A 26750-nucleotide genomic window follows, 5' to 3' on the forward strand; every position below is an offset into this window, starting at 1 on the left:
GTACTGAATGGAAAAGGGCATAAGGAGAGTCATCGGAGATGTTAGTATTATATGATTTTTAAGTACTGATTAAACAGGTATGCTTTGAGTATTCATCTAGTTCTACCTTTACGATTTATGCACACTCTGGATGTTATAAAATATACACAAATAAAGGTTTTTCTTCTTATTTATTAAGGAGCATAAAAACAAGTTGAGTCAGTCCATGGAAAATATTTTATAGAAAATATCATCTAGTAGAAAAAGTATGCTTTCATCTGAGAACAGCTGGAGAATTGGGCAGAATTCCAGCATCAAGTAATTTCCCTTTCAAGGTGCCCACACACCCACTAAAAACTATAAAATTTCAGATTGTGTAATGAGATTTTATATATATATATAAATTATAATATAAAATATATAATTATACACAATTTTAAATAGAATATAGAATTATAATTATAATAAATATGTAAATGTTATAATTTATAATAAATATATAGATATTATAATAAATATAAACATTTCAAGAAATCCACAGTTAGACAGAACAAATATTCAAAAAAACGCAACTTAGAGGAATGCTTGTGTGCCCTTATGTCATCTCAAGTCATATGGTAATATTTATCAACTGACCGAATCTAGAGTGAGAAAAGCCTTTGAAATAAACAAATGCTTCTTTTAAGAAAGTGAATAGAGTACTTGATCAGTTTTAGATTTACAAAAAAATGTAGCAGAAAGTAAGAGAGTTTCCATTTATACCCTCATCTACCTGTCTCCAGTACCTGCTGTTATTAATTTCTTGCGTCAGTGTGGTATATTTGTTAGAATTGATGAGCCAAAAGTGATACACAGTTATTAACTAAAGACCATAGTTTACTAGCGTACATTGTGTTGTGCATTCTATGAGTTTTGACAGATGTATAATAATATGCATTCACCATTACGGTACCATGGAGGATAAGTTCGCTGTGCTAAACATCCTAACAGATGAATATCCTATTCATCCTTCTTTCCCTCCCCCACAGCACTGGCAATCACTGGTCTTTTTATTGGCTCTGTAGTTTTGCCTTTTTCAGAATGCCATAGAGTTGGAATCATTCAGCCTTTATAGATTGTTTTAGTAATATGCACTTAAGGTTCCCTCATGTCTTCTCGTGGTTTGATTGCTCATTTTATTTTATTGCTGAAAATATTCCATTGTATGGATGTATTACAGTTTGTTTACCCATTCACCTATTGAAGGACATCTTGGTTGCTTGCATGTTTTGCCATTATGAATAAAGCCACTATAAACATCCATGTGCAGGATTTTGAGTGGACATATGTTTTCAAATCATTTGAGTAAATACCAAGGAACATAATTGCTAGGTGACATGATATGAGTATGTTTAGTTTTACAAGAAACTGCCAAATTATCTTCTAAAGTATCTGCACCATTTTTCATTCCCACGAGCAATGAATGAGATGTCCTGTTGCTTGACATTCTTGCCATCATTTGGAGTTGTCAGTGTTTCGGATTTTAGCCATTATAATAGGTGTGCAGTAGTTTTAATTTGCAGTTCCCTAATGACATAAGATGTTGAGCATTTTTTCACATGCTTACTTTTCAGCTGCACATCTTCTTTGGTGAGGTGTCCTTCAGATCTTTTGCCCATTTTTTAGTTAAGTCATCTGTTTTCTTGTTGAGAAAACACCTTTTTAGTTCTATTTTTTAAATAGATCTTTATTGGAGTATAGTTGCTTCACAATACTGTGTTAGTTTCTGTTGCACAACAAAGCGAATCAGCCATATGCATACACATGTCCCCATATTCCCTCCCTCTTGAGCCTCCTTCCCATCCTCCTTATCCCACTCCTCTAGGTGGTCACAAAGCACCGAGCCCATCTCCCTGTGCTATGCGGCTGCTTCCCACCAGCCAACTCTTTTACTTATATTCGGTCGTGTATACATGTCGATGCTACTCTCACTTCGCCCCAGCTTCGCCCTCCCAACCCATGTCTTCAAGTCCATTTTCTACGTCTACCTCTTTATTCCTGCCCTGCAACTAGATTCATCAGTACGATTTTCTTTTTTATAGATTCCGTATATATGCGTTAGCATATGGTATTTGTTTTTCTCTTTCTGACTTACTTCACTCTGTATGACAGACTCTAGGTCCATCCACCTCACTACGTATAACTCAATTTCAGAGAAAACACCTTTTTAAAAGTCACTCCTGTGATGGCAGGAATCCTAACATTGTAGCAAAGTAATCTGAGTTATGAAGCCTTCATTTCACCCTAAGAATCAAGAGACTCCAAAAGTTTTATAGTGACAATTAGTGTGAAATATGTGATAAACATTGCCTGTGGTTTTCCCCACCTACTACTGAAGGTGTATAAAAGGTCCTGTGCAGATGGTCACATTCAATCCAAGGCACTGTTTCCCTGTTTCTCAACTGATCCACCCACTCCTGACACTATGTGCTTCTACAGCAACTATTATGGTGGTCTGGGTTATGGCTGTGGCTGCCTGGGCTGTGGCTGTGGCTGTGGCTATGGTGGGTATGGATACAGCTGCTGCCACCCATCTTGCTGTGGAAGATTCTGGCCCTATGGACTCTAGTGAGGAACTTCTATTACCACTCAGACTACTCGACTTCTTCTCCTGTGATTCACTGACTATATTTCCAGGGATCTTCACATGGAATTCTAGTCTCTCTTCAGATAATGGCCAATCCATCCTAGCCTCAGTAATGGTATGGTGTGGGGGGAAATCTAACTTCAAATTTGTCATGTTCCACCTTGGTTGATTAAAATTATTTGAAATAGGTTATGACATAGAATTTTTTTTTTTTTTTTTTTTTTTTTTGCAGTACGCGGGCCTCTCACTGTTGTGGCCTCTCCCGTTGCGGAGCACAGGCTCCGGACGCGCAGGTGCAGCGGCCATGGCTCACGGGCCCAGCCGCTCAGCGGCATGTGGGATCTTCCCAGACTGGGGCACGAACCCGTGTCCCCTGCATCAGCAGGTGGACTCTCAACCACTGCGCCACCAGGGAAGCCCATGACATAGAATTTTTAACGTTATATTTCCATTTTACTTCTGTGTAAAGTTTAATTCAATGGCTTTCATGGGTAGAAAAATTTAACTTAATTTAAAATCAACTTCCTCATTGCCAGTATTGCTTTATTTTCATTTACACCTCTTCATCTCCATTAGTTTTGGGTGATTATGACTGAAGACACTGTGGTATTTGCATTCCCAAAATGAAGTGTCAAAAATCTGATTATCATTTCTTCTTAGGAAACCGTAATATAGGTCTGTGCATTCATGTGTATCTACAGCCACCGCTATCATCGACACCTTGATCATGCTAAAACCTTACCTTCATAAGCTAAAATTGTAACAAATAATTATCTTAATTACCTAATAATACTTTTGCCAATGGTAACCTAATTTTCCATGATCCTATCCTGTTGTCTTTGTTCTTAGCTGTTTCTTGACACTGCACTTTTGGATTGAACCATTCAATGCTGTGCTTCTGTATGGACAGGTTTTGTTTTTCCACTTCAAATATTTGTCCACTGAGGCTGCCTTTCCCACAGATTCAGCATTAGAAATAATTACATTTGATGAGATTTCAGTAAAATACATCTTTTAAATGAAGTCCATTTTTATTTGAATTTCATTATATTTCAAAATTTCACATAAAATAAGAATATATTAAAATAACCTCAGTCCATTTTTCTGCAAAGATGAATATTTCCCTAATAGTCTTTTGCAACTGCAAAGTCCTCATGGCATGAGTGTGGCAAAAGATTATACTAGAATATAAAAAAGTAAATCACATAGTTCAACATCTGAAAAAATGGTCTCCAAGTATAAAAATGTATAGTCACTTTATAAACAGTGTTGTTGTTTTTTGGGGGTTTTTTTGCGGTACGTGGGCCTCTCACTGTTGTGGCCTCTCCCGCTGCAGAGCACAGACTCCGGACGTGCAGGCTCAACGGCCATGGCTCACAGGCCCAGCCGCTCCGCGGCATGTGGGATCTTCCCGGACCGGGGCACGAACCCTCATCCCCTGCATCGGCAGGCAGACTCTTAACCACTGCGCCACCAGGGAAGCCCAGAGTTAGTTATTTTTATATTTTTATATTCGATCCTTTACAGTATACTTGCCATGTAGCTCATTTTCTAGATTTTCATTTTTTTTAATTGTTTTACTTTTTTTTTTTTTTTTTTTTTTTTTTTCTGTACACAGGCTTCTTACTGCTGTGGCCTCTCCCATTGCAGAGCACAGGCTCCGGACGCCCAGGCTCAGCGGCCATGGCTCACGGGCCCAGCCGCTCCGCAGCATGTGGGATCTTCCCAGACCGGGGCACGAACCCGCGTCCCCTGCATCGGCAGGCAGACTCTTAACCACTGCGCCACCAGGGAAGCCCAACAGTTTTTAAATGAATGAATTAATTAATGAGACTAACAATCATGAAAATTCTCATTCTATTTCCATACTCTTTTCTTAAAAAAACGTGTGACAAATTCAATTGCTTATATATATTTATCAATAAATCTCCAGAGTTTCAATGGCTTTTTATGCTATGGCATTTTTGTCAATTTATACATTCTCTGCCGAATGAGATATCTGAGAGAACTGTGGGTGTCTAAGCAGTGCGATTTATGTTGCTGTAGCAGTCTCTCACTCATCAAATTAACACTGAGGTGGTTATGTGCACCTATAATCAGCAAAAAGCCGATTATTCACATTGATCGTGGTATTAGCAGGCTCCAGCGGGGAGCTGGGCTTACAACCTCCACTTGGAAGCAATGGAGCAACTCAGTTAGGTACCCCAGGGCAGACATGGGTATTAACCTCTTACTCTACCCACCTGCAACAAGAGGGCAGTGTGAATTAGCACTTCACTTTTACCAGGATGGTTTCAGTGAGTCCAACAGGAAGTGAAACAGACATGCACGAACAACCCTTGCTATCTCACAAGTGTACTGCTTGCTTTAAGAAGAGATTTGAAATAGGATCCAAGTCTCATAATATCAAAAATATTCAGAACACAAAGTCACTCATCATACTAAGAACCAGAAAAATCACAATTTGAGTGAGGAAAGGCAAACAATGGAACATCAGGATCAGTATTGATTTTGGAATTACCTGATAAAAATGTTAATACAACCATCATAAAATTGCTTCAGGAAGCAATTACAAGCTCTCTTGAAACAAATGAAAAAGTAGAAAATCTTTGGAAGCAGACATTATTTAAAGAATCAAGTGAAAATTTTAAAACTCAAAAATGCAATAACCAAAATAAAAATAAACACTCACCGAGTTTGATCATAGAGAGGAGATGACAGTGATAGAATCAGTGAACTTGAGAACAGGTCAGTAGAATTTACTCAACAGGGAGAAAATAGACCAAATAAACCAATCAAACAAACAGAGCATTGCAGACTTGTTCCCATAAGGAAACTTAAATTCTACCTCTAGTGAATTAACTAATATATTATAAAGAAAATGAATATGTAAGTAAGTAGCTGATTGCATGTTGAATTGATAAACTCACCTAGACACAAAAATGATAAAAATCTAAATGTGAATGGTTAGATCTATTTATATGAATTTATGGAACAAAAAGTCTATGAGTGAATGAACAGGCATACAGTCCATCATAAGCAAGCATTAGCAATGCATAGATATAGAAGAAAAGTTTGCATTAAAATTTTTTTCAGTCCAAAAGAGATAATTATCCATTCTGTGGCTTCATTAACTTTTCCCATCCAAAAATCCATATTCATACATAAGAATATTTATAATCCTGCACTAAAGATTCATAGTTAGATAAAAATAAACTCCCCAAAAAATTTGATAGAAGAACTTTCCATGAAAATTAATTACAGGCTCTAAACAAAAATAGGATGAGTAAGGGCTTTCTAAATACACTAAGAATTGTTTATTAAAGGCACCTGATTTGACTGTAGTAATCCTGACATAACTGTAAATTATCCTCACTTATGAAAACTTCTCTTCCCAACAAACAGTAGATTCAAGAAATTTTAAAAGCAAATTAGTATAAAATATGAGGCCCAAACTTCCTGGGGTTTACCCCATCTTCTACTGGGTGGTAATATATAAAAGCCCATTTGCAGATGGTGACTTTTGAGCTCAGGAAACTGATTCTTAACTTCTTAACTCAACACACCACTCACCAGAATGTGCTACTACAGCAACTACTCTGGTGGCTTGCGCTGTGTTTTTGATGCCCTAAATTCTGGCTATGGCTGTAGCCATGTGGGTATGGATATAACTGTTGTCACCCATCTTGCTGTAGCAGTTGCTGGTCCTATAGATTCTACTGAAAAACTCCTATAGTCACTCACACCGTGGGTCTCCTCCACCTGTGTTTTCTGACTTTTTCACTAAGGATCTTCTATTCCCTCTTTCAAAAATGAAAACTTCATCCTAGACTACTGGAAACAAACAAAACAACAACAAAAATCCCACAAAATTATATAGTCTTGATCCAATATGTTTCAACTTAGTTGACCCAAATCCCTTGGAATATCTCACAATTTATAGTAACTCTAATCTTTGATATCATATTGTCATCATACTTCATTTGTTTACTATAATATCTTTATGTCATTTTCAATAAGTCCTGTATTTTATTGTAAGTAATGCTGTTTTGAATTTATTCTCATTTGTTTCTGTCTTATGTGTTCAATTGTATGAAAGAGAAAGAAAGGAAAGAAAGAAGAAAGAAAGAAAAAGAAAGAAAGAAAGAAAGAAAGAAAGAAAGAAAGAAAGAAAGAAAGAAAGAAAGAAAGAAAGAAAGAAAGGAAGGAAGGAAGGAAGGAAGGAAGGAAGAAAGGAAGAAAGAGAGAGAGAGGGAGGGAGAGAGGAAGGGAGGGAGGGAGAGACAGAGGAAGAGAAATTATTGCACAAGTTTTCTCCTGCAGGGATGATGTGTCCAAGAGACAAGAGTGGACCAAATGTTCTTTCTTTCTACGCTCATATAATTCTGTGCATTCAGGTGGCCTGAAGCATGTGTATATATATTAGAATACACATCCTATCAGGCTAAAGTTGGAGCCTCATATTGTGTGTTATTGTTTTTCCAGTGTAATTAACAACTTGATTCTCATGGGCATATTCTGTGACCCTCTCTTTTAGCTGTCTCTGATTGGTACCAAGTGGGCTGTGTCTGTAGGCTGACGTCACTGGTCTCTTCTACTTACAGTTTTAACCTTTCTTCTTTGGGTCATCAGCAGAAGTGTCCAGATTACATTCCACTTGACTCCTTCCTGTCCAGATGTGATTTATAACTGAGGGTCTCTTTTATTATAAATAACGTTTCTTGTAGTGTTGCTGACTTTGCCCACCTTATCAGGTTACAAGGAGAACAAAACCAGCCTGTTAAACATAAGATTAAACTGTGATGTATCACGGAAAAGGGTTTTGTTCATTATCTTTCCTATACTGCTCAATAGTAAACAAAGAGTTGAACTAGTATCTCACCAAAAAAAAAAAAAAAAAAAGGATAACTAAAAATGGCCAATAGTATATAAAAAGGTGTTCAACTATATTAGGCATCCAGAAAGTACAAAGTGAAATCACTATGCACGTGCCAGAGTGGCTAAAAGGAAAAGACAGCTAGTATGACCTGGTAGAAATGTAGAGCCACAGTTTGTGGAGTTATCAAAATATACAACCACTTTGGAGAACTGTTTAATCGAGTATTCATAAACACTGAACAACTTTATACTCTCCAAAACTGCAATTCCAATTCTAGTAATGCCCCCAATAAATTGCATCTGTGGCAGAATAAATTGCTTTTATTCAAATATTCAATCCTTCCACCCTGACCTCCACGAGAAGATTTTACTTCCTTTCTTCATCATTGTTGGCTTAAGTGTGGAACATGTGTGACCTCACTGTGAATAAGACGTACATGGACAAAGGCCATATTCCCCACCTCTTGACTTGCTTTGGACAATGGGATTAATGGACATGTGAGTAGAGGTTTGAAAAGTGCTTCCACAATTGGACTAGACCACTTGCACATCTGTTTTCCACAGTGGGAAGGAGATGAATCAGTGAGGAGCTGATCCAAGTTAGAGGACAGTTACATGGCTCTATCCCACTACTTTGTGCCAGGCCCAACCTAGTTCAGCCAAACCACAGACATCATGTAGGCATGTGAGGGTGAAGAAAATGTTTACTGTTAACATAAAACATATTTTGTGTCAGTTTGTTACACAATATCATTGTAGCAATATCTGAATGACATATACATAAGTTTACCAAAAAATATATGCAGAAATATTTGTGAAAGTATTCATAATGGTTAAAGTTAGAAACAAGTCAACTTCAACAATAAATGGATAAATTGTGGTATATCATACAAGAGGATATTATTCAGCAGTGAAAGTGTACAATTTTTATACAAACAAAATGTATGAATCTCAAAATCACAATGCTGAGCAAGTGAAATCAAGTAAAAATAGTACCTACAGTATGAGTCCATTTATACGCAGTGCAAAGATGGTAGAACAGATACATGGTCTCAAAAGCTGGGATGAGTAATGCCTGGGTGCAGGGGAATGATGGGGGGAAGAAGTGTGAGTTCCCCTGGGCCTTGGTATTCTACTTTTTTATCTGAATGCTGATTAAATTGGCATGACTATTTTGTGAAAATTAATCTATTTCTACACATCATGGTTTACAGTATTTTCCATGTGTATTTTAGATTTCAATAAAAGTTCATAAAGTGGAATGGCACTTTGTCAGTTCATTGTCATCTTCAAAAAAACCTAAACTTGGAGACCCGTTATCCCTAAGGCAATGGATAGGCAAATTTAACATATTTGTGATGTCTAATAATTTCTCCTTCCATGTACCCCAAAACTCATTAAGTACAATCCGAATTGTCAGAGTGTATGTCTAACTTAAAATTAAGTTATTGTTAGCAAAAACAAACATCTGGAATACGGCTTTCACGTTTTACGTTATCCCTTTTAACCTAGACATTTTTACTTTACCAAATATAAAATTAAGAATGTTTTGAAAGTAGGAGAGAAGTCACTTTTTAAATGTGCATGATGCATTTCTGGCAATCTTGACATAATAGCGAAGTACCTCTCTTTGCATAAAAGAAAGATGGAGCAAAAGACTCAAAATTTCTGAAGCATATTTAAATCAACACTACCTGTGATTTTCTCACAGCAGAGGGGGTCCAGACAGACAGTGATAGACAATATAAGGAAGTGAATCTCCTGCTCTTTGATTGAAACTTGCACTCCTAACACCCTGTGCTACTGCAGACACGACTCTGATGATATGATCTTAATTTCCTGAACATGAGGTTAGAGAAATTCAGATACAACTTTGTCTCCCTCATTAATGAAAATCACACAGAATATCTTACAATTAATAGGAAATACTACTTTTAACGTATTACCATTTTACTTCTGTGTAAGGTTTAATACAATGTATCTCTTTTCTTTTTTCAGGACCCAGAGAATTTTAATAAGATGTTAAAAGAAGTCAGTGCTAACTGTGGGGAGGAGAGGAGATACAGCCTCTGGGGCTCCTGTTTTGTTTTGTTTTTTTAAACATCTTTATTGGAGTATAATTGCTTTATAATGTTATTGGAATATAATTGCTTTACATTGGTGTGTTAGTTTCTGTTTTATAACAAAGTGAATCAGCTATACATATACATATATCCCCATATCTCCTCCCTCTTGCATCTCCCTCCCACCCTCCCTATCCCACCCCTCTAGGTGGTCACAAAGCACAGAGCTGATCTCCCTGTGCTATGTGGCTGCTTCCCACTAGCTATCTATTTTACATTTGGTAGTGTATATATGTCCGTGCCACTCTCTCACTTTCTCACAGCTTACCCTTCCCCCTCCCCATATCCTCAAGTCCATTCTCTCCGTCTGCGTCTTTATTCCTGTCCTGCCCTTAGATTCTTCATAACCTTTTTTTTTTTTTTTTAGATTCCATATATATGTGTTAGCATACAGTATTTATTTTTCTCTTTCTGACTTACTTCACTCTGTATGACAGACTCTAGGTCCATCCACCTCACTACAAATAACTCAATTTTGTTTCTTTCTATGGCTGAGTAATATTCCATTGTATATATGTGCCACATCTTCTTTATCCATTCATCTGTTGATGGACACTTAGGTTGCTTCCATGTCCTGGCTATTGTAAATAGAGCTGCAATGAACATTGTGATACATGACTCTTTTTGAATTATGGTTTTCTCAGGGTATATGCCCAGTAGTGGGATTGCTGGGTCGTATGGTAGTTCTATTTTTAGTTTTCAAGGAACCTCCCTGCTGTTCTCCATAGTGGCTGTATCAATTTACATTCCCACCAACAGTGCAAGAGGGTTCCCTTTTCTCCACACCCTCTCCAGCATTTATTGTTTATAGATTTTTTGATGATGGCCATTCTGACGGTGTGACGTGATACCTCATTGTAGTTTTGATTTGCATTTCTCTAATGATAGTGATGTTTAGCATTCTTTCATGTGTTTGTTGGCTATCTGTGTATCTTCTTTGGAGAAATATTTATCTAGGTCTTTTGCTCATTTTTGGATTGGGTTGTTTGTTTTTTGGATATTGAGCCGCATGAGCTGCTTGTGAATTTTGGAGATTAATCCTTTGTCAGTTGCTTCATTTGCAAGTATGTTCTCCCATCCTGAGGGTTGTCTTTTTAATGTATCTCATGTGCTAAAAGGTTTTTTTTTTTTTTTTTTTTTTTTTTGCGGTTTGCGGGCCTCTCATTGTTGTGGCCTCTCCCGTTGCGGAGCACAAGCTCCGGACGCGCAGGCTCAGCGGCCATGGCTCACGGGCCCAGCCGCTCGGCGGCACGTGGGATCTTCCCGGACCGGGGCACGAACCCGTGTCCCCTGCATCGGCAGGCGGATTCTCAACCACTGCGCCACCAGGGAAGCCCTTTTTTAATTTATTTTTTTATTTTTTTTGTGTGCTAAAAGTTTAACTTCATTTTTTAATAAATTCTCATTGACAACATTGCTTTTTCATTTACGTTGGTAATTCTCACTATTAGGTTTGTGCTCATGCAACATGTGTATGTGTGACCTGACCTGTCTTATGGATTTAAATGAGGTACATTTCATCTTTATTAAACATATTTTTTAAAATGTGTCTTTGAAAACAATCGAGGGCTTCCCTGGTGGTGCAGTGATTGAGAATCCGCCTGCCGATGCAGGGGACACAGGTTCGTACCCCGGTCCGGGAAGATCCCACATGCTGCGGAGCAGCTGGGCCCGTGAGCCATGGCCGCTGAGCCTGCGCATCCGGAGCCTGTGCTCTGCAACGGGAGAGGCCACAACAGCGAGAGGCCCGCGTACCGCAAAAAAAAAAAAAAAAAATCGAATGTAAGAAATGCCTTTTACAAGGCAACTAGCATATTCAAAATTGAACATGTATATTTATTATTTTGAAAATATCTATGACAGGGATATTGACAAATATCTATGCAGAATTATAAAATATATTCTGTAGTTTCAGCAAAGTATTAAAATAAGTCTCTTCTATTTTTTTTCCAGAGATGGTTAATGTTACTATAATGTTCTTGCAAAGTCACAGTGTCCTCAAATAGGAATTTAAGCAATTTCTCTCTGCTACTCAAAGATCATAAAGTTTAATTTTAAAATTCCACATTTAGATGTACAACCTATCTGAAACTGATTTCTGCAAATGGTGTGAAATACAGGAAAAATTTTTCAAATGATATTTTCCCTCATCATTTACTTAAAAGCTTATCTTTTTCCTCAGTGCACTGAAGTGTACCTGTGGTATATATCAGGTTATTGCATGCTACTAGTATTCTGAACTCCTTATTTTCTTTATTGATCTCTTTGTCCATCTTATGTCAATAGTGCACAGTCTTAATTAATGAACTTTAATAATACATCTTGGTATCAGGTAATGTAAGTCTTCTAACTTTACCCTTCTTCGACATTTTCTTGGTTATTCTTGTCCCTTGCATTTCCATGTAACTTACAGAGTCACCTGGCTAATTTTGACCCCCCCCAACAAAATCAACAATAATTTTAAAATCTCTAGCATTTAGAAAGAATTCACGTCATAAAATTTGAGTTTTCTGTCCTTAAACTTGATATATCCCTCCATTTATTTAGATCCTCTTTAATCTGTCATTAATGTTTTGTGATATTTAGTTTATCATAACTATATTTCACTATATTTGTTCCTAGATATTTAATGTTGTATGCCACTCTAAATCATTTATTAATTTTCATTTTATTTATTTGCTTCCCGTTTACAGAAATAAAGTTGCTTTTTGTATGTTAACCTAGTGTACAGAAAGACTGATAATGTTACTTACTAATTCTAATAGTTTATTTATAGGTTCTTTTCGATTTTTATCTTTAAATCATAATAATTTTACTTCTTCCTTTGTGTAAATAATACTATTTATTTACTTATGCCTATTTGATTAGACTGTAACTCCAGGACACCATTGGAAAGATATTGTGTTATCAGTTTTCCTCATCTTATTTGTCATCTTAGGAGGAATGCTTCAATATTTCATCGTAAAGTATGAAGTTTGCTATCAATAGTTTATAGGTATACTTTATCAGATTAAGAATTTGATCTATTTCTAGTTTGCAAAGAATTGTTGTTATAAATTGGTCTGGAGTTTTACTATAGGCTTTCTCTGCATTTTTGTTGAAATAGCGGTGAACTTTCTCTTTCCTGTTATTTTGATCAATCATATTGACATTTTTCCACTTTACTTTTTGTTTTAAAATAATTTCAAACTTATGTAAAAATTGCAAGAACAATATAGAGCACTATTTTATTCCCCAAACCATTTGACAGTAATTTGCAGATACGGTATCTCACCCTTCTCAGCATTCATTTCCTACAAATAAGGACATCCTCCTCCATAACCACAAAACAACCATCAAAATCAAGAAAGTAACAGTGACATATAATTATCATCTAATCTTCAGACCACATTCTCCTGTCACCAACTCTTCCAATAATGTGTTTTATGGTAAAAGGAGTCAATTCCGGATCACAGGTTGCATTTAGTTACCATCTCATTAGTGTCCTTTAACCTGGTATAGCTCTGCAGTCTTTCCTTAATTTTCAAAACGTTGATATTTTTGAGGATTACAGACCAACTCTTTTGAAGAATATCCCTGGATTTAGGTTTGTCCATTGATTTCTCATGGCTAAATTTAGGTTTTGCATTTTGGTAAGAATATCACAGAAATGGTATTCCACTCTTCCCATTACATATTATCAGGTGGTTCATAATTTTGATCTGTCCCGTTACTGGCAATGTTAACCTTAGTTATCTGATTATGGTGGTACCTTCCAGGGTTATTCACTGTAATGGTACTCTTCACTGCTTTGTGATTAATAAGTATTTTTGTAAGGAATTATTTTAAGACTATTTAAATATCCCATTTTTCAGAAAGCTTCCATCCACTAGTTTTAGCACCTGCTGATGCTTTTTGTCTGAACCAATTACTACTATGATGTTTGCCACACAGTAATTTTTCAAATTTTATCACCCTTTCTACATTCATCAGTTGGCATTTCACTATAAGGAAAAGATTTTTCCTCTTCTGCTTATTTATCCATTTCTGCATTTATATCCATAAATATTCATGTATTTATATTTTATTCAATGGATTTTAATTAAATTAAATACTATCATTATTTAACACAATGCTCAAACTATGGAAGTTTTGGCCAATAGGAAACCCTTCGTGCTAGCTTCTGTGCCTTTTTGACACATCTGTATGGTCTCATCATTTTCTTGAGAACTTCTCTTGGCACAAAAAGGTGATTCAAACTTATCTTTTAAATTTTCTGTTCCAACCCTAGTATCAACCAGCTTTCCAAAGAGCTATTGTTCCTTGTACAGGACAAAAGTATTTAAAAATTAAGACCTGGCAATAGATGTGTTCATTGTCATTGAAAGATGCCAGTTCCTCTCAGTAGCCAAGCTAAAGAACACATGCATGTATATACATATATTCTTTCATGTGCAGATACACATCCACATCTATATTTATTCCACGTCTATCTATATAAATATATTGAAAATCATGCATTTACACCGATACTTGCAATTCCAATCCAACATCACAATGTTCATTCTAGCTTTCTGTCTAGCATAGGTGGTTCGTGGCAGCCACTGTCCTTAACATATCTACTTATTTGATCACTCTTTCAATATGTAACCACTTTCCACTGATGATGCAAACTTCAATGACTACGTCCATGAAGACACCCTCTTCACCCTATATGGGGTCCAATAAATCACACCAAACAGTGACTAGAGTCTCTGATCCAAGTGGATGCCCTGTGCACTCTCTGCTCAGACTCTTAACACCTGTGCAGGACTAAGTGAACGCCATCCTCATCCAACTCAAACCCCAGCACCCCAAACTGGGCCTCCCCACTGTTCTCCTCCACCAGGAGATGCTCTCTTAACCCTGGAGGGGTTAAGAGAGCATCCAATGCCCTGCTCTGGATAACAGCCACTTCCATTGTTCCCCTCCTGTTCCCCTCCTCAACCACTGCCACCCTACTATGGGCTGTCCGTACCCCTGCCCTTCTCCATAAATGGTCTCCATGCTACACTCAGCTTCTCTACTGTACACCAGGCCCTGTAGAAGCCTTTCTACCCTGTGCAGGCTCCACAACCCATTCCAGGCTTTTGTTACCTCCACCCCAGCTTGTAGGCACCCTTCCTCATACTGCTTATGTCCCCAGCCATTTATATTGAGCAATATATGTCCTTTCCCTTGGTCTTCCAAACTTCCTGAGTTTCCACATTTCAGCTTGGGATCATTCTTCTTCTGCTGCAGGTCTGCTGGCCACATTTCTCTAGGAAAAAAAATCTTTAGTTTATGTTAAATTTTGAAGGATACTTTCAGTGGATATAGAATTATAAGCTGGGATTTTCCCCCAAGACTGTCATGGAAGAAGCTGATCTTTTAAAACAAAGAAGAAATTTACTTGTAGACACAATAAAGTTGCACATTAATTCACACATATACTATATGTCATCCTCTGGAGTGATGCCTTGTTCATATGACTGCACTATTAGGTGTATCTTTCAAGGTTTGCTTAAAGAAAAAAGAAACCACTTTGTGTATTTTAAGCAGAAAAGGATTAAAGCAGGAAATAAAATGCGTATGAAACCATAAGGAAGGTCATGGAAACAAAGGTCAAGAAAGGCTTCTACAGTCACTCAAATTCACTGTTATCTTTTGGTGAGTAAGGAAGTTTCAGGAACCATAACAAACTGACACTGAAATCACAGCTGCCTGCAGTTTACAGGCCAGGGTTTCTCAGTGGAGCAGAGTTCAAAACCTCAAATTTGCCAAAGGTCATATATCTTCTTACTGATGCCAATTAAATAATATGGCTTCTGTCTGTCTTCCAAGTCCCAGTCTTGCTCAGGAGGCTGTGGGCGAATTTCCTTGCAAGCAAGTTGGAAAATGTAGATGCCCATCAATGGAATATATAAGAAAATAGAAAGAGGAAAGAAGAGTGTATAGTTGTCAATAGAAAATCTATAGTACTTCAGGTTTCCCTCAAACACATTGCTGTGTTCCTATTTTTCCCATGCCACAACATTTTATTTAATACCTGGGTCTATGCAGTGTAGACAAAGAACACATCAACTATTACATTTAGAATATTCATTTTAAAAAGAACATGGAACGTATCTTGCTTAGGAAACAGTGCATACCTTCCATAAATGAGATGTTACCTCTCTACTAAGATCACTGCCCACATAAATGACTGCCAGTCAGGGCTAGTACTGGGGCAATGGTTTTCATCTTTGCTTTGCCAAGGTCATTCTACTTCTAGAGGGCAACTGAATGGGCCAGGGGAATCCTGGGCCCAGAGAGGGAAGAGTCAGAAAGATCTCATGCTTGTACTTGAATATCAACTGAATCTTCATCAGTATCCCAGTTTTGGACACAGGGTTTTGACAACAGTGTGACATACAAATTCACAAAGTAGTATATCCACCCGAGAGATCTAATTTATACATTTAGAGGAAAATTAATAAATACGCAAATGGCAAGTTGTGTAGTTCAATGGTAAGATCACCGAGATCAAGGCAAGAATACTGAATAACAGCAAATTTTAAGGTGAAAGAAGAGATGGCATTAAAACAACAAAAGAATTTATAATCAGTCATTCTTTTATAAGTAATAACTGGAAACTCATATCTAGGGGAAATGGTTGCTTACCCCTTGAAAAACAGGTAATTGGGCAGGGCTTTTTAGGTATTTTTGACTTCATTAACGCCTCCAGTTCATGAATCCACATACCAACACAGGGACATTAACAAATTCTAACCACACATTTTATTATGAGATGAAAAGTTTAACAACAAAAATAATAAGTATTCTGGACATGAAAAAAAGGAGTTTCCTACACAAACCTGTCATGGACCTTAAACCAACAAAACCATTGTAAGTTAGGCATTGCAAATACGGCAGAGGTGGCTTATTAAAGTCATCTACTTTGGTAGTGGGAATTCTGACATAACAGCAAGGGATTCTGAGTTATGAGGGCTTCTTTCTGCCGAATAAACTATAGATTCTGGAAGTTTAAAAGCAAATTAACGTAAAGTATGAGGCTACCTGCTGCTTGTCGTTTGTTCCACTTACCAAAGAGGGTGTATAAAAGACCCTGGACCTGGGGCTCCCCTGGTGGCGCAGTGGTTGGGAGTCCGCCTGCCGATGCAGGGGACGCGGGTTCGTGCCCCGGTCCGGGAGGATCCCGCGTGCCGCGGAGCGGCTGGGCCCGTGGGCCGTGGCCGCTGGGCCTGCGCGTCCGGAGCCTGTGCTCCGCGGCGGGAGAGGCCACGGCGGCGAGAGGCCCGCGTACCGCAAAAAAAAAAAAAAAAAAAAAAAAAAAAGACCCTGGACCAATGTTAATATTCACAGAGGAAACTGAAAATCTGCTCCTCAAATGAAGTTTCTATTCCCACATAGCATGTGCTATTACAGCAACTGCTGTGGTGGCCTGAGCTGTGTCTGTGGAAGCTGTGGCTACGGCTGTGGCTATGGCGGGTACAGGTGTCGCCTCTGCTGCCGAGCATGCTGTGGCAGATATTGGTCCTATGGCTTCCATTGAGAAACTTTTAGAGTCACTCATCGAGGAGAACTCCTTCTCCCGTGCTTCCCAATTATCCTTCCAGGGTTCTTCTTATAAGTAATTTATCTTTCCAAGCAGTGCAAATTTTACCCTGCATCCTGGGCTACTTCAGCTTCAGATTGGATACTACAAATTCAGCATGCGTCATATTGACTGACCTCCGTTGCACGTAACACCTCACGATTCCTAAAAATGTTTCTGTTTGTTATTGCCTCCCTTCTTCCTTCATTTTAACTTAACAATGTTAATGCAAAAAAGGTGTTAAGTTTATGTTTCAATAAACTTTTCTTTCATTGCAAAATGCTTTGCATTTATATTCATTTCTCTCTGCCATTTATATGTGTCTGTTTGGGTGTATGTATTTCATTTAAGGGCACATATTTCATTAAAGGGACATCTTTACAGACATACAACCACACATCTAGACAGTCTGGATAGTAAAATTATAATGTTTTATAAAATGGTTTTGCTTGTGAGATAAGAGGGAAAAAACTCTGTTCAGCAGCAGTATAAAATGTAAGGCCCAGACATTTTGTGTCCCTCATTCAATCTTCTAATTACTCTCAAGAGTAAGCATGTACAATTGATACAGGTCACTTTGGCAAAACCTCCTTCAGTTAAAAATAAATAGATTGATGAATAAAATTACTTTTTAATACCCGATAGCAATACTAATAACTCAGCAGTAGACATATACAAAGCATATTCCTTGAAGCATGCTTTGTACCTACCCCTCTATATCTGGGCTTATTCAACTCTCATTGCGTTCTTCATTTTTCCTCACCACCGTATCTTGTTCCCTCCACCTGACTCCATGCTGAACTATTAAAAAATGTAAAATATTGTATTTTACCTTAAAGAAAATCCCAAAGCAGAATATTTTCTAACAACTGGTTTGGACTTTCAATGAGTACAAATTTCTCTTCATTTGCACAAAGCGTCTCTGTTGTCAAACAAAAAGTGAGGAAGATTAAAAGTGGTCCCATGCCTTCAGTATGCCCTCGGCTGCTGTCAGAAAACATCTACAGCAATCCCAGGGCAACTGTAAGACAGAGATGACCCCAGAGAATGAGGCAGAATTGTGTTTGGAGGAGCCCCCACCCTAGAACTGAGGTGTCAAAGAGACACCTTTACAGTACCCACATCTGGGACAGTGGCATTCAACAGGATTGTGATACACAGAAATATAAGTCAGATAGAGATATAGTTAGAGATATAGATAGATAGATAGATAGATAGATAGATAGATAGATAGATAGATAGATAAAAGAGAGAAATGTAGTTGTAGTGAAATGTTTATAACTGAGGAATCTGAGTAAAGAGGACATAAAAATTAATTTTACTGGTCTTATACTTTTTCTTGTGAAACACTTCAACATAAATTATACCAAACATCTTTAAAAAGACAAAGACAAATGTCTGATAACCAATTCTGTCTAAACTGCCCATATAAAATGCTTTCATGTGACTCTGAGCCACTCCAATCATCTATACTTCTTGTGGTTAAATTCTCATTCTCCTGTATTAAGGTTTTAAATGATGTATTGCCTACAGAAACAGCACTATTCTCATATATACATACTGCTGGCAGTTTCTTGATGCTACTGTGCTCCTATGTGATTGTAATTTGTTCCTCCCACATCACACCCTTCTGATTGCTCCTCTGTAGTTCAAGGGAAAAGAGCAGAACATCTGCCATATCTCCAGGCTGCTGCTACAGGGGCTCTGCCTGATAGTCTTGTGCAAAAAATCCTCCAGGAAAGAGACCTGGTCACCGCCTCCTGCACACCAGCTTCAACAACTTAGATCATGGCTTTCCTCCTACACCAATGATTCTTGTATTTATTGTCCAACTTTTCCTTTCAAATCAAAACAACATAATTTTTTCACTGATTACAATCTTCACTCCCTGTTCACACAAGGAACAATGGTAAAATGGAATTCCATCTGAAAAAATACCATTCAAGTAACAGAGACAAGGAAAAAAATAGGAGATCCAAAAAGTCTGATAGCTATTAAAGAAAATCAGCCTGTATTTTAAAACAGTCATGCAAAGAAGATTCCAGGCCTAAGTGGCTTCCCTGATGAATTATTTATACCACTTAAGAAGAAAATAAATGCCAATTATACAAGTATTCTTCCACAGAATAGGAAAAGGGCAACACAAATAGGAAAATTAAAACCTAACAAAGACATTACAAAAAAGGACTATTTCTTGGGAATGTAGCTATAAAAATCCAAAATGATATATATTATCAAAACCAAATCCCATGAGCTATAATCTAAGATTGCAAAATCCTCCATTGGTTTAATATCTGAAAATTCAGTGTAATTCATCACATTAATGGAAATAGAAAGTCATATGAATGTCTTAATAGATTCAGATAAAATATACAATTTTATATGCATTCATGAATTTTTAAAATTCTCAGTAAACTAAGACTAAAAAATAATTTCCTCAATTTGATAAATGGCTTCTACATAAAATCTACAACTGATATATTTAATGCTGACATATAAAATAATTTCCATCTGAAGTTAGGAATAAGACGAGGATAACCACTATCACAATTTAATTAAAGTTTGATACAACTTTGTACCAGAGGTCTTTGGCACTGCAATACATGTAAATAAATAAGTACATAAATGCAATATAAACTGGAAAGGAAAATGTAGACCTGCCACTATTAACAAATGACATAACTATGTGTGTGGGAAGGACAGTTGGTACTGATTCAGGAGTAAGCACATGCCAATGGAAAAAAAAGATATTCCGTAAACAGACTCAAACATACAGGGTCACCAGATTTATCCTATTAAGATACCATCGCAGTCCAGAAAATGAAAAGGATTGACTTCACAATAAATAACGTTAATTTCATTATAATACAAAAGAAGATGAATCTTGGTTCATACCTTGCACCAAAATAAGATGTAAGAATGCCTTGATTAATTCGAAGTAGGCAATAATTTCTTAAACAGGCTATAAAGAGTACTAGCTATAGAAGAAAATGTTAATAAATTGGACTTCATCAAAATTAAAGATTTTTTTTTGGCCACGCCACGTGCCTTGTAGGATCTTAGTTCCCCGACCAGGGATTGAACCTGGTACTAACCACTGGACTGCCAGGGAATTCTCAAGATTTCTATTTTAAAAAGTGAAAAAGCGGGCTTCCCTGGTGGCGCAGTGGTTGAGAGTCTGCCTGCCGATGCAGGGGACACAGGTTCGTGCCCCGGTCCGGGAAGATCCCACATGCCGCGGAGTGGCTGGGCCCGTGAGCCATGGCCTCTGAGTCTGTGCGTCCGGAGCCTGTGCTCCGCAACGGGAGAGGCCACAACAGTGAGAGGCCCGCGTACCGAAAGAAAAAATAAATAAAGTGAAGAAACCACTGATGAGAGAAGATATTTACAATGCATGTATCTAAAGGAGGATTTTTACAAAAAATAAATAAAAATACCTACAACTCATTAGACAAAGACAAAAAACACAAAAATTGCCAAAAACTTGAACAAGCATTTTACACCAAATGATAACAAAAGATGACCAACCTCGGGCTTCCCTGGTGGCGCAGTGGTTGAGAGTCCGCCTGCCGATGCAGGGGACATGGGTTCGTGCCCCGGTCCGGGAAGATCCCACATGCCGCGGAGCGGCTGGGCCCGTGAGTCATGGCCGCTGAGCCTGCGCGTCCGGAGCCTGTGCTCCGCAACAGGAGAGGCCACAGCAGTGAGAGGCCGGTGTACTGCAAAAAAAAAAAAAAAAAAAAAAATGACCAACCTCATCAGAGCAAGAAAATGCAAATTATAACCACAATGAAAAACATGGGTATAGCACAGCATACTTATCAAACAGCTAAAATTAAAGAGACTGAAAATACCAAGTGATTTTGAGAATGTGCAGCAACGGAATTCACAGATATTACTGGCATTCACTGCAGTAGCACAAACCCTACAGAAACGGTTTAGCAGCATCTGAAAATGCCAACTACACAGATAGCCTAAAATCCATCATTTCTGCCCTACAGAAATGATGACTTTTGTCCACTTCAGTTGTTTTATTCCTTCCACAAACTCACAAATCCACATAGGTAAACTGTAACTTCTTAGACTGCCTTTTAAGAATATAAGTTATTTTGAGAAAATAAGCCAACAGAGCAAAACTTGGAGAAAAGCGTATATGCTTTATGTCACACCAAGTAGCCAGAACATGTCATTTCATATAAATACATATGGGTAAGCAAGGGCAATAAAAATAAGGGGAAAAAAATGTCTTAAAGCATATAATTTGAATAAGGTCATTCTGACACAAAAGCAAAATATGCTTGGTAATGAGGGGTCTCACTTTGTCTAGTGAATCAAAAGATTCAAGAGAATCCCTAATGTTTTCTAATGCCTCCTAAATCTCATTCAAGTCTCTCACTGGTGGCATTTCACGCAGAATCTTATTTTGCAGTGCAATTTGGGAAATGTAGTCCCTGGGCTTCCAGACCTATTATTACTTGGGAGTGGAGAGAAAATGATACACTGATAATTGACCTTAAATTAATCACATGCAGAGTAATTGCTTTTCAAAATAAAATTAAAACGTCTTTTATTAAATTACATGATTTAGGGTCTTCCCTGGTGGCGCAGTGGTTGAGAATCTGCCTGCTAATTCAAGAGACACGGGTTCGAGCCCTGGTCTGGGAAGATCCCACATGCCGCGGAGCAACTGGGCCCGTGAGCCACAACTACTGAGCCTGCGCGCCTGGAGCCTGTGCTCCGCAACAAGAGAGGCCGCAATAGTGAGAAGCCCGCGCAAAGCAATGAAGAGTGGCCCCCGCTTGCCACAACTAGAGAAAGCCTTGGCACAGAAACAAAGACCCAACACAGCCATAAATAAATAAAAATAAATTACATGATTTAATTATGGGACACTTGAAATAATAGCAAAATGTTCTCCTATCTATCTGAGGGACTCTTTTCCTATGTAAACAAAAGATTTAGTTTTTCTACATTAAAAACTAAATTTAATTTTTCTAGTGGAAGTTATTCTAAATTATGACGTCAACAATGCCTGGTTTGTCCTACCCGCCACTAACAGTGTATAAAAGGCCCTGGGCAGACGATGACATTTAAACTGAGAAGAATAATTCCTTCCTCTCAAGTGAACTTTCCACTCTTAACACCATGTACTATTGCAGAAACGATTATGGTGGCCTGGGCTATTATTGTGGCCTAGGTGCTGGCTACAGCTATGGCTATGGCAGGTATGGATGTGGATTCTACTATCCATCTTGCTGTATCAGCTACCGGTCCTATGGGTTCTACTGAGAAACTTGTAAAGCCACTCAGCTTATTGGATTCATCCTGCTACTACCAGGGATGACTTAGAAATTCTATTATATCTTTAATGCAGAGTAAACTCATCTTAGGCTACGAGGGAAAACGTTCAGATTTGACATTTTTTTTGGTCAAAATTATCTCAAAATACCTCAAATTTTATATTTTTAATGGATGCTTTCACTTTGATATTGCATTTCCATCATACTTTCTCATTAATTTTGATCTTGCAGAGGCTTTTGACTTTACTCCTGTAAGTGGAGACCACCATTTGCTTTCAGCTGGCAGGACCAGCAATGCTCTTTAACTGCCCTACCTCAGAATTATGCTAACTCTTCAAACCCCAGGCACGACTTAGTCTACAGAGACCTTGACTTTGCATTCTAGTGGTTATCACATTCGTCCACCATGTTTATAATATGATGGTGATGAGACCCAGTGAGTAGGAACTAGCAACTACCCTGCACATCTTGGGAAAACTCATGAGTGACAGAGGATGGGGAATAAGTCCTACAAAATTTCAAGGACCTGTCACCTCCATGAAATTTCTAGGGGTCCACTGATCTGGATGAAGGGACACGTCATTACTTTTGGCGCCTCCTATCACTAGGTAGGAAACACAATACTCAGGAGCCTCTTTGTATTTTCATGATAATGTAATCCTCATCTGGATGTGCCACCTGTTATCCATTTATCCATTGTAGCCGATAAAGCGGCTACAAGCTTAGAGTGAATTAAGAGCAAGAAGAAACTCCACAGTGGTCACAGGCTTTCTCACGTACTGCTCTGTTACTTCACTGTGCGGAGCAGCAGATTCAGTGCTGCTTAAAGTGTCCACAGAAGATAAGGATGATGTTTTGAGGTTTTCTCAGGTCTGTAGGGGTGAATCATAGCACAGGCTTTTAGGATTTTGGAGCAAATCTGTGCTGTCCTTTGCAGATTTATATTATCTTCTGAAGAAACAGCTCATAACTGAGTTCTTTTTTTCTTTTACCTTTATATTTTTTCCAGTTTTATTGAGATACAATTGATATGTAACATTTTATGAATTTAAGGTGTACAACGTCATGATTTGATATATGTATATATTGCCAAATGATTACGTCTAGTTAACATCCACCACCTCACAAAATTACAATTTTTTTCTTGTGATGAGAAGTAGATATTTCTTTTAAGATCCACTCTATAACTTTTCAAATATACAATACAGTTCACTAAGGTCACCATGTTGTACATTACATCCCCAGAACTTATTTATATTATAACTGAAAGTTTTGTACCGTTTGACCACCTTCACCCATTTCCCCCACACCAGCCTCCCCCCATTTTCGGCAACCACCAATCTATTCTCCGTTTCTATGAGTTGGATTTTTTTTTTTAAGATTTTTCAGTTCTTTTCCATAGGCTACCAAGTTACCATGTGACCTGAACTGCACACTATGAACTAGGTATTGTTTGAATCTGAGCCACAAATTTGAGTATACTCAGCAATCTTCCATCATCAAGTGAAAGTACTGTACATGAGACTGGGCTTGAGCAAGTCCAGAAAGCACAAATAAATTATAGAAGAAAGTGGCCTGAGTCTCATGGCTTCTACTCTACTGAGTGTCTCCTTTTTCTCAACACCCACTGATGGATTTATTCTGATTTTCCAGTTGAAAGAAGAGAAAACAGTCCTGGCTTACAGATGGTTCTGCCAATCTGAGGATACACTTAAAAGTAGGTGGCTGCACTACAGTAGCCCGAATCAGACATGGTCCTAGAGAACAGCAGTGAAAGAAAAGCCCCAATTGTTTTCAATCCTCCCGAGAAATGATAACACCCAAATTTGGTCTGTCTCTTAAAGCTCAAGTCTATGTATAGGAGCCACTATGTACAGAGCCACTATCCTTAAGAAAAATAAATGCTCATGTGCTCTATCCAATTTCAGCCTCAAAAAGTTCTACTCTATATTCCTATGAACTTGGAAACAAATAAGACGGTCAATGCTCTTCATGTACGTGAAGAAATGTGTACAGTCTGGTACAGGTATCGATAATCAACTAGCCAACTTTTTTACCGAACAGAAAAAAAAACAAAAATACAAAAAATACACAGGCAACAAAGTGGCATTACTCTCAAGAGAGCACAGCAATACAAATCCCACAGAGTAAAATGTGATTGGAGTGGGTGGTAGGTCGTACAGAAAAAAATACTGTGTGCTCCTAAGATTTATATAGATAACATCACAGCTGTGTTGATTAGGTTTTAAATCTGCGCATGAGATGAAGGGTATTATTAGCAAAATCACTGGAGGAAGAAGGCATTCGCCTCCTCCATGTGATGTCATGCAGCATGGTTACAAAGGTTAAATTCAGCACCGGTGTCAGCAAGGTCAGTGAACTCAGCATTTTGGTTTTTTATTTAAAGAACATCGACTGTTTGGGAAGATCCTAACATACCAAGCGAATAATCTCCACTTTAATGAGTATGTGGAGTCTTTTTTGTCTAAAGAAACGTGATTAATGAGATTTTTAAATACAAGTTGGTCTATATGAGGATGTCAGAAGTGTCTGTGGTTTGCCACACCTACACGTAGACTGCAAAAAAGACTCTTAGCATTTAATGTTCTCATTCACTACAATTTACTCTTCGCTTATAGGCTAAAAACTTAAATTCTGACACAGTATGCTACTACTAAGGCAGATACTATAGAGGACTGGGCTATGGCTACAACTGTGGATACGGTTATGTCTGTTGCTTTGGTGTCTTTAGAATCTTAGGATGTGGCTACAGATGTGGCTGTAATAGGTATGGACTTGGCTGCTGACACCAATATTGTCACAGGTGACACTTGTCCCCTGGCACCAACTGAATACTATCTGCTACTGAGTCCATTCCCTTGTGAGATAGCAATTCTGTTCTACAGAATCTTTTCATTGTACCTGTTATACTCAGTTTTAACTGTTAATAATCCAAACGAATCCTAGGCAATCAGAATAGATTACTAAATTGACAATATATCCACATCAGTGTCTTAGACTGACTACATTTTTCTCTTTCAGTTAACGTTTTTATTCATGATAATATACCACATAAATTACAATTTTGGCATGTTTCATGAGTAGGCAACTCTAGGTTCACTTTTCATTACTCTGGCTTGGCCAATGTTGTTATTTGTTTCTCTTTTTAAAAATGTATTACTTATACATGTGTTCAAAAATGATTAATGAATAACTGTTCCATAAGTCTCCCTGTTAAGTCTTAAGTGTTACAAATGTGAAAAGATATGTTAATTTGGAAAACAAATATGTAAACAAACATGATAGATGATGTAATGGTCAATTGGAAACACAGAGGGGAAGGCTCACGTCTGGTTTCAAAAACGAAAGATGCTAGAGCAAAAGGTCAGACCAAATATGTTCTCCCTAAAGGTTACATTTAAATTAATTATTGATGGAGGAGAAATATAATAGAGAGGCAAAGTGTATGCCAAGCAAGAGGAACAGAATATGCGCAGGCATTGGGAAAATATTGCATTACAGAGTTATAAGTTGGTGTCACAACTAGAAAGTACACAGAGCAAAGCTAGTGGCTAAAATGAGGCCCCAGGCAATTAAGAGAAACCAGAACATCAAGATCATATATATCTTGCTATGGGTGCACTAGATACTGTTTTAAAAAGTTGTAATGTTTTCCTTAGAAATTTATGTTTTATAAAAATCATTATGGCAGCTAATTGAAAGGAAGTTCACCAAGGGCTGTGACCACTGACCAATAGACCATCAAGAGGCTATTCAAGTAGCCTCGATGTGAGGTCTTAATGTAAGAAAGCAGCAACTAAGATTTTCAAGAGGACCCAGATCAAATATATATTTAAGTGACAGAATTTAAAAGCCTTGTTTATATGATATGGGGGTGAAGAGTAATAAAGAAAAAAAGGAGCACACATGAACTTCCAGATTGGAGGTCCAGCAATCGATGGATTGTGATGCTAATAGCAGATGTGATATGAGATGGGGGGGGTCATTAGGAGGAAGATCAGGGTAGAGATCTGAAAATTTGTTAGAATTCAGATAAATTTAAGTAAAGTTATATAGTGGCAGGTTCTTATAAAAATCTGGAACTCAAGAGAGAACTGGGTTTGACATTTCAAATAATTGGATAAATGTATAATAGCTTCATAAATACAGTATTCCAATATTTAGAAGTGAGCAGAAGAAAAAGAGATTGCATTTCAGGTAAGGAGCAGGAAAAAGATAAACGGTGAATC

General features: G+C 37.8%; 1 protein-coding gene across 1 annotated transcript; it reads left to right on the forward strand.

Annotated features, from left to right (window-relative positions):
• Positions 1–2443: 2443 nt before the first annotated feature.
• On the forward strand, positions 2444–3355 carry LOC131756914 (keratin-associated protein 20-2-like). The gene is made up of 2 exons (XM_059063972.1): positions 2444–2586; positions 3307–3355. The coding sequence occupies exons 1-2, from the start codon at positions 2444–2446 to the stop codon at positions 3353–3355; spliced, it is 192 nt and encodes a 63-aa protein (XP_058919955.1).
• Positions 3356–26750: the final 23395 nt, after the last annotated feature.

Source organism: Kogia breviceps, chromosome 5 (genome assembly GCF_026419965.1).
Source record: "Kogia breviceps isolate mKogBre1 chromosome 5, mKogBre1 haplotype 1, whole genome shotgun sequence".
In the NCBI taxonomy this organism is placed as follows: Eukaryota; Metazoa; Chordata; class Mammalia; order Artiodactyla; family Physeteridae; genus Kogia; species Kogia breviceps.

Coding starts and splice junctions, on each gene's coding strand:
- LOC131756914 (XM_059063972.1), top strand. CDS start 2,444: ATGTGCTTCTACAGCAACTATTATGGTGGTCTGGGTTATGGCTGTGGC. Junction 2,587..3,306: donor TTCTGGCCCTATGGACTCTA/GTGAGGAACTTC, acceptor GTGTATCTACAG/CCACCGCTATCATCGACACC.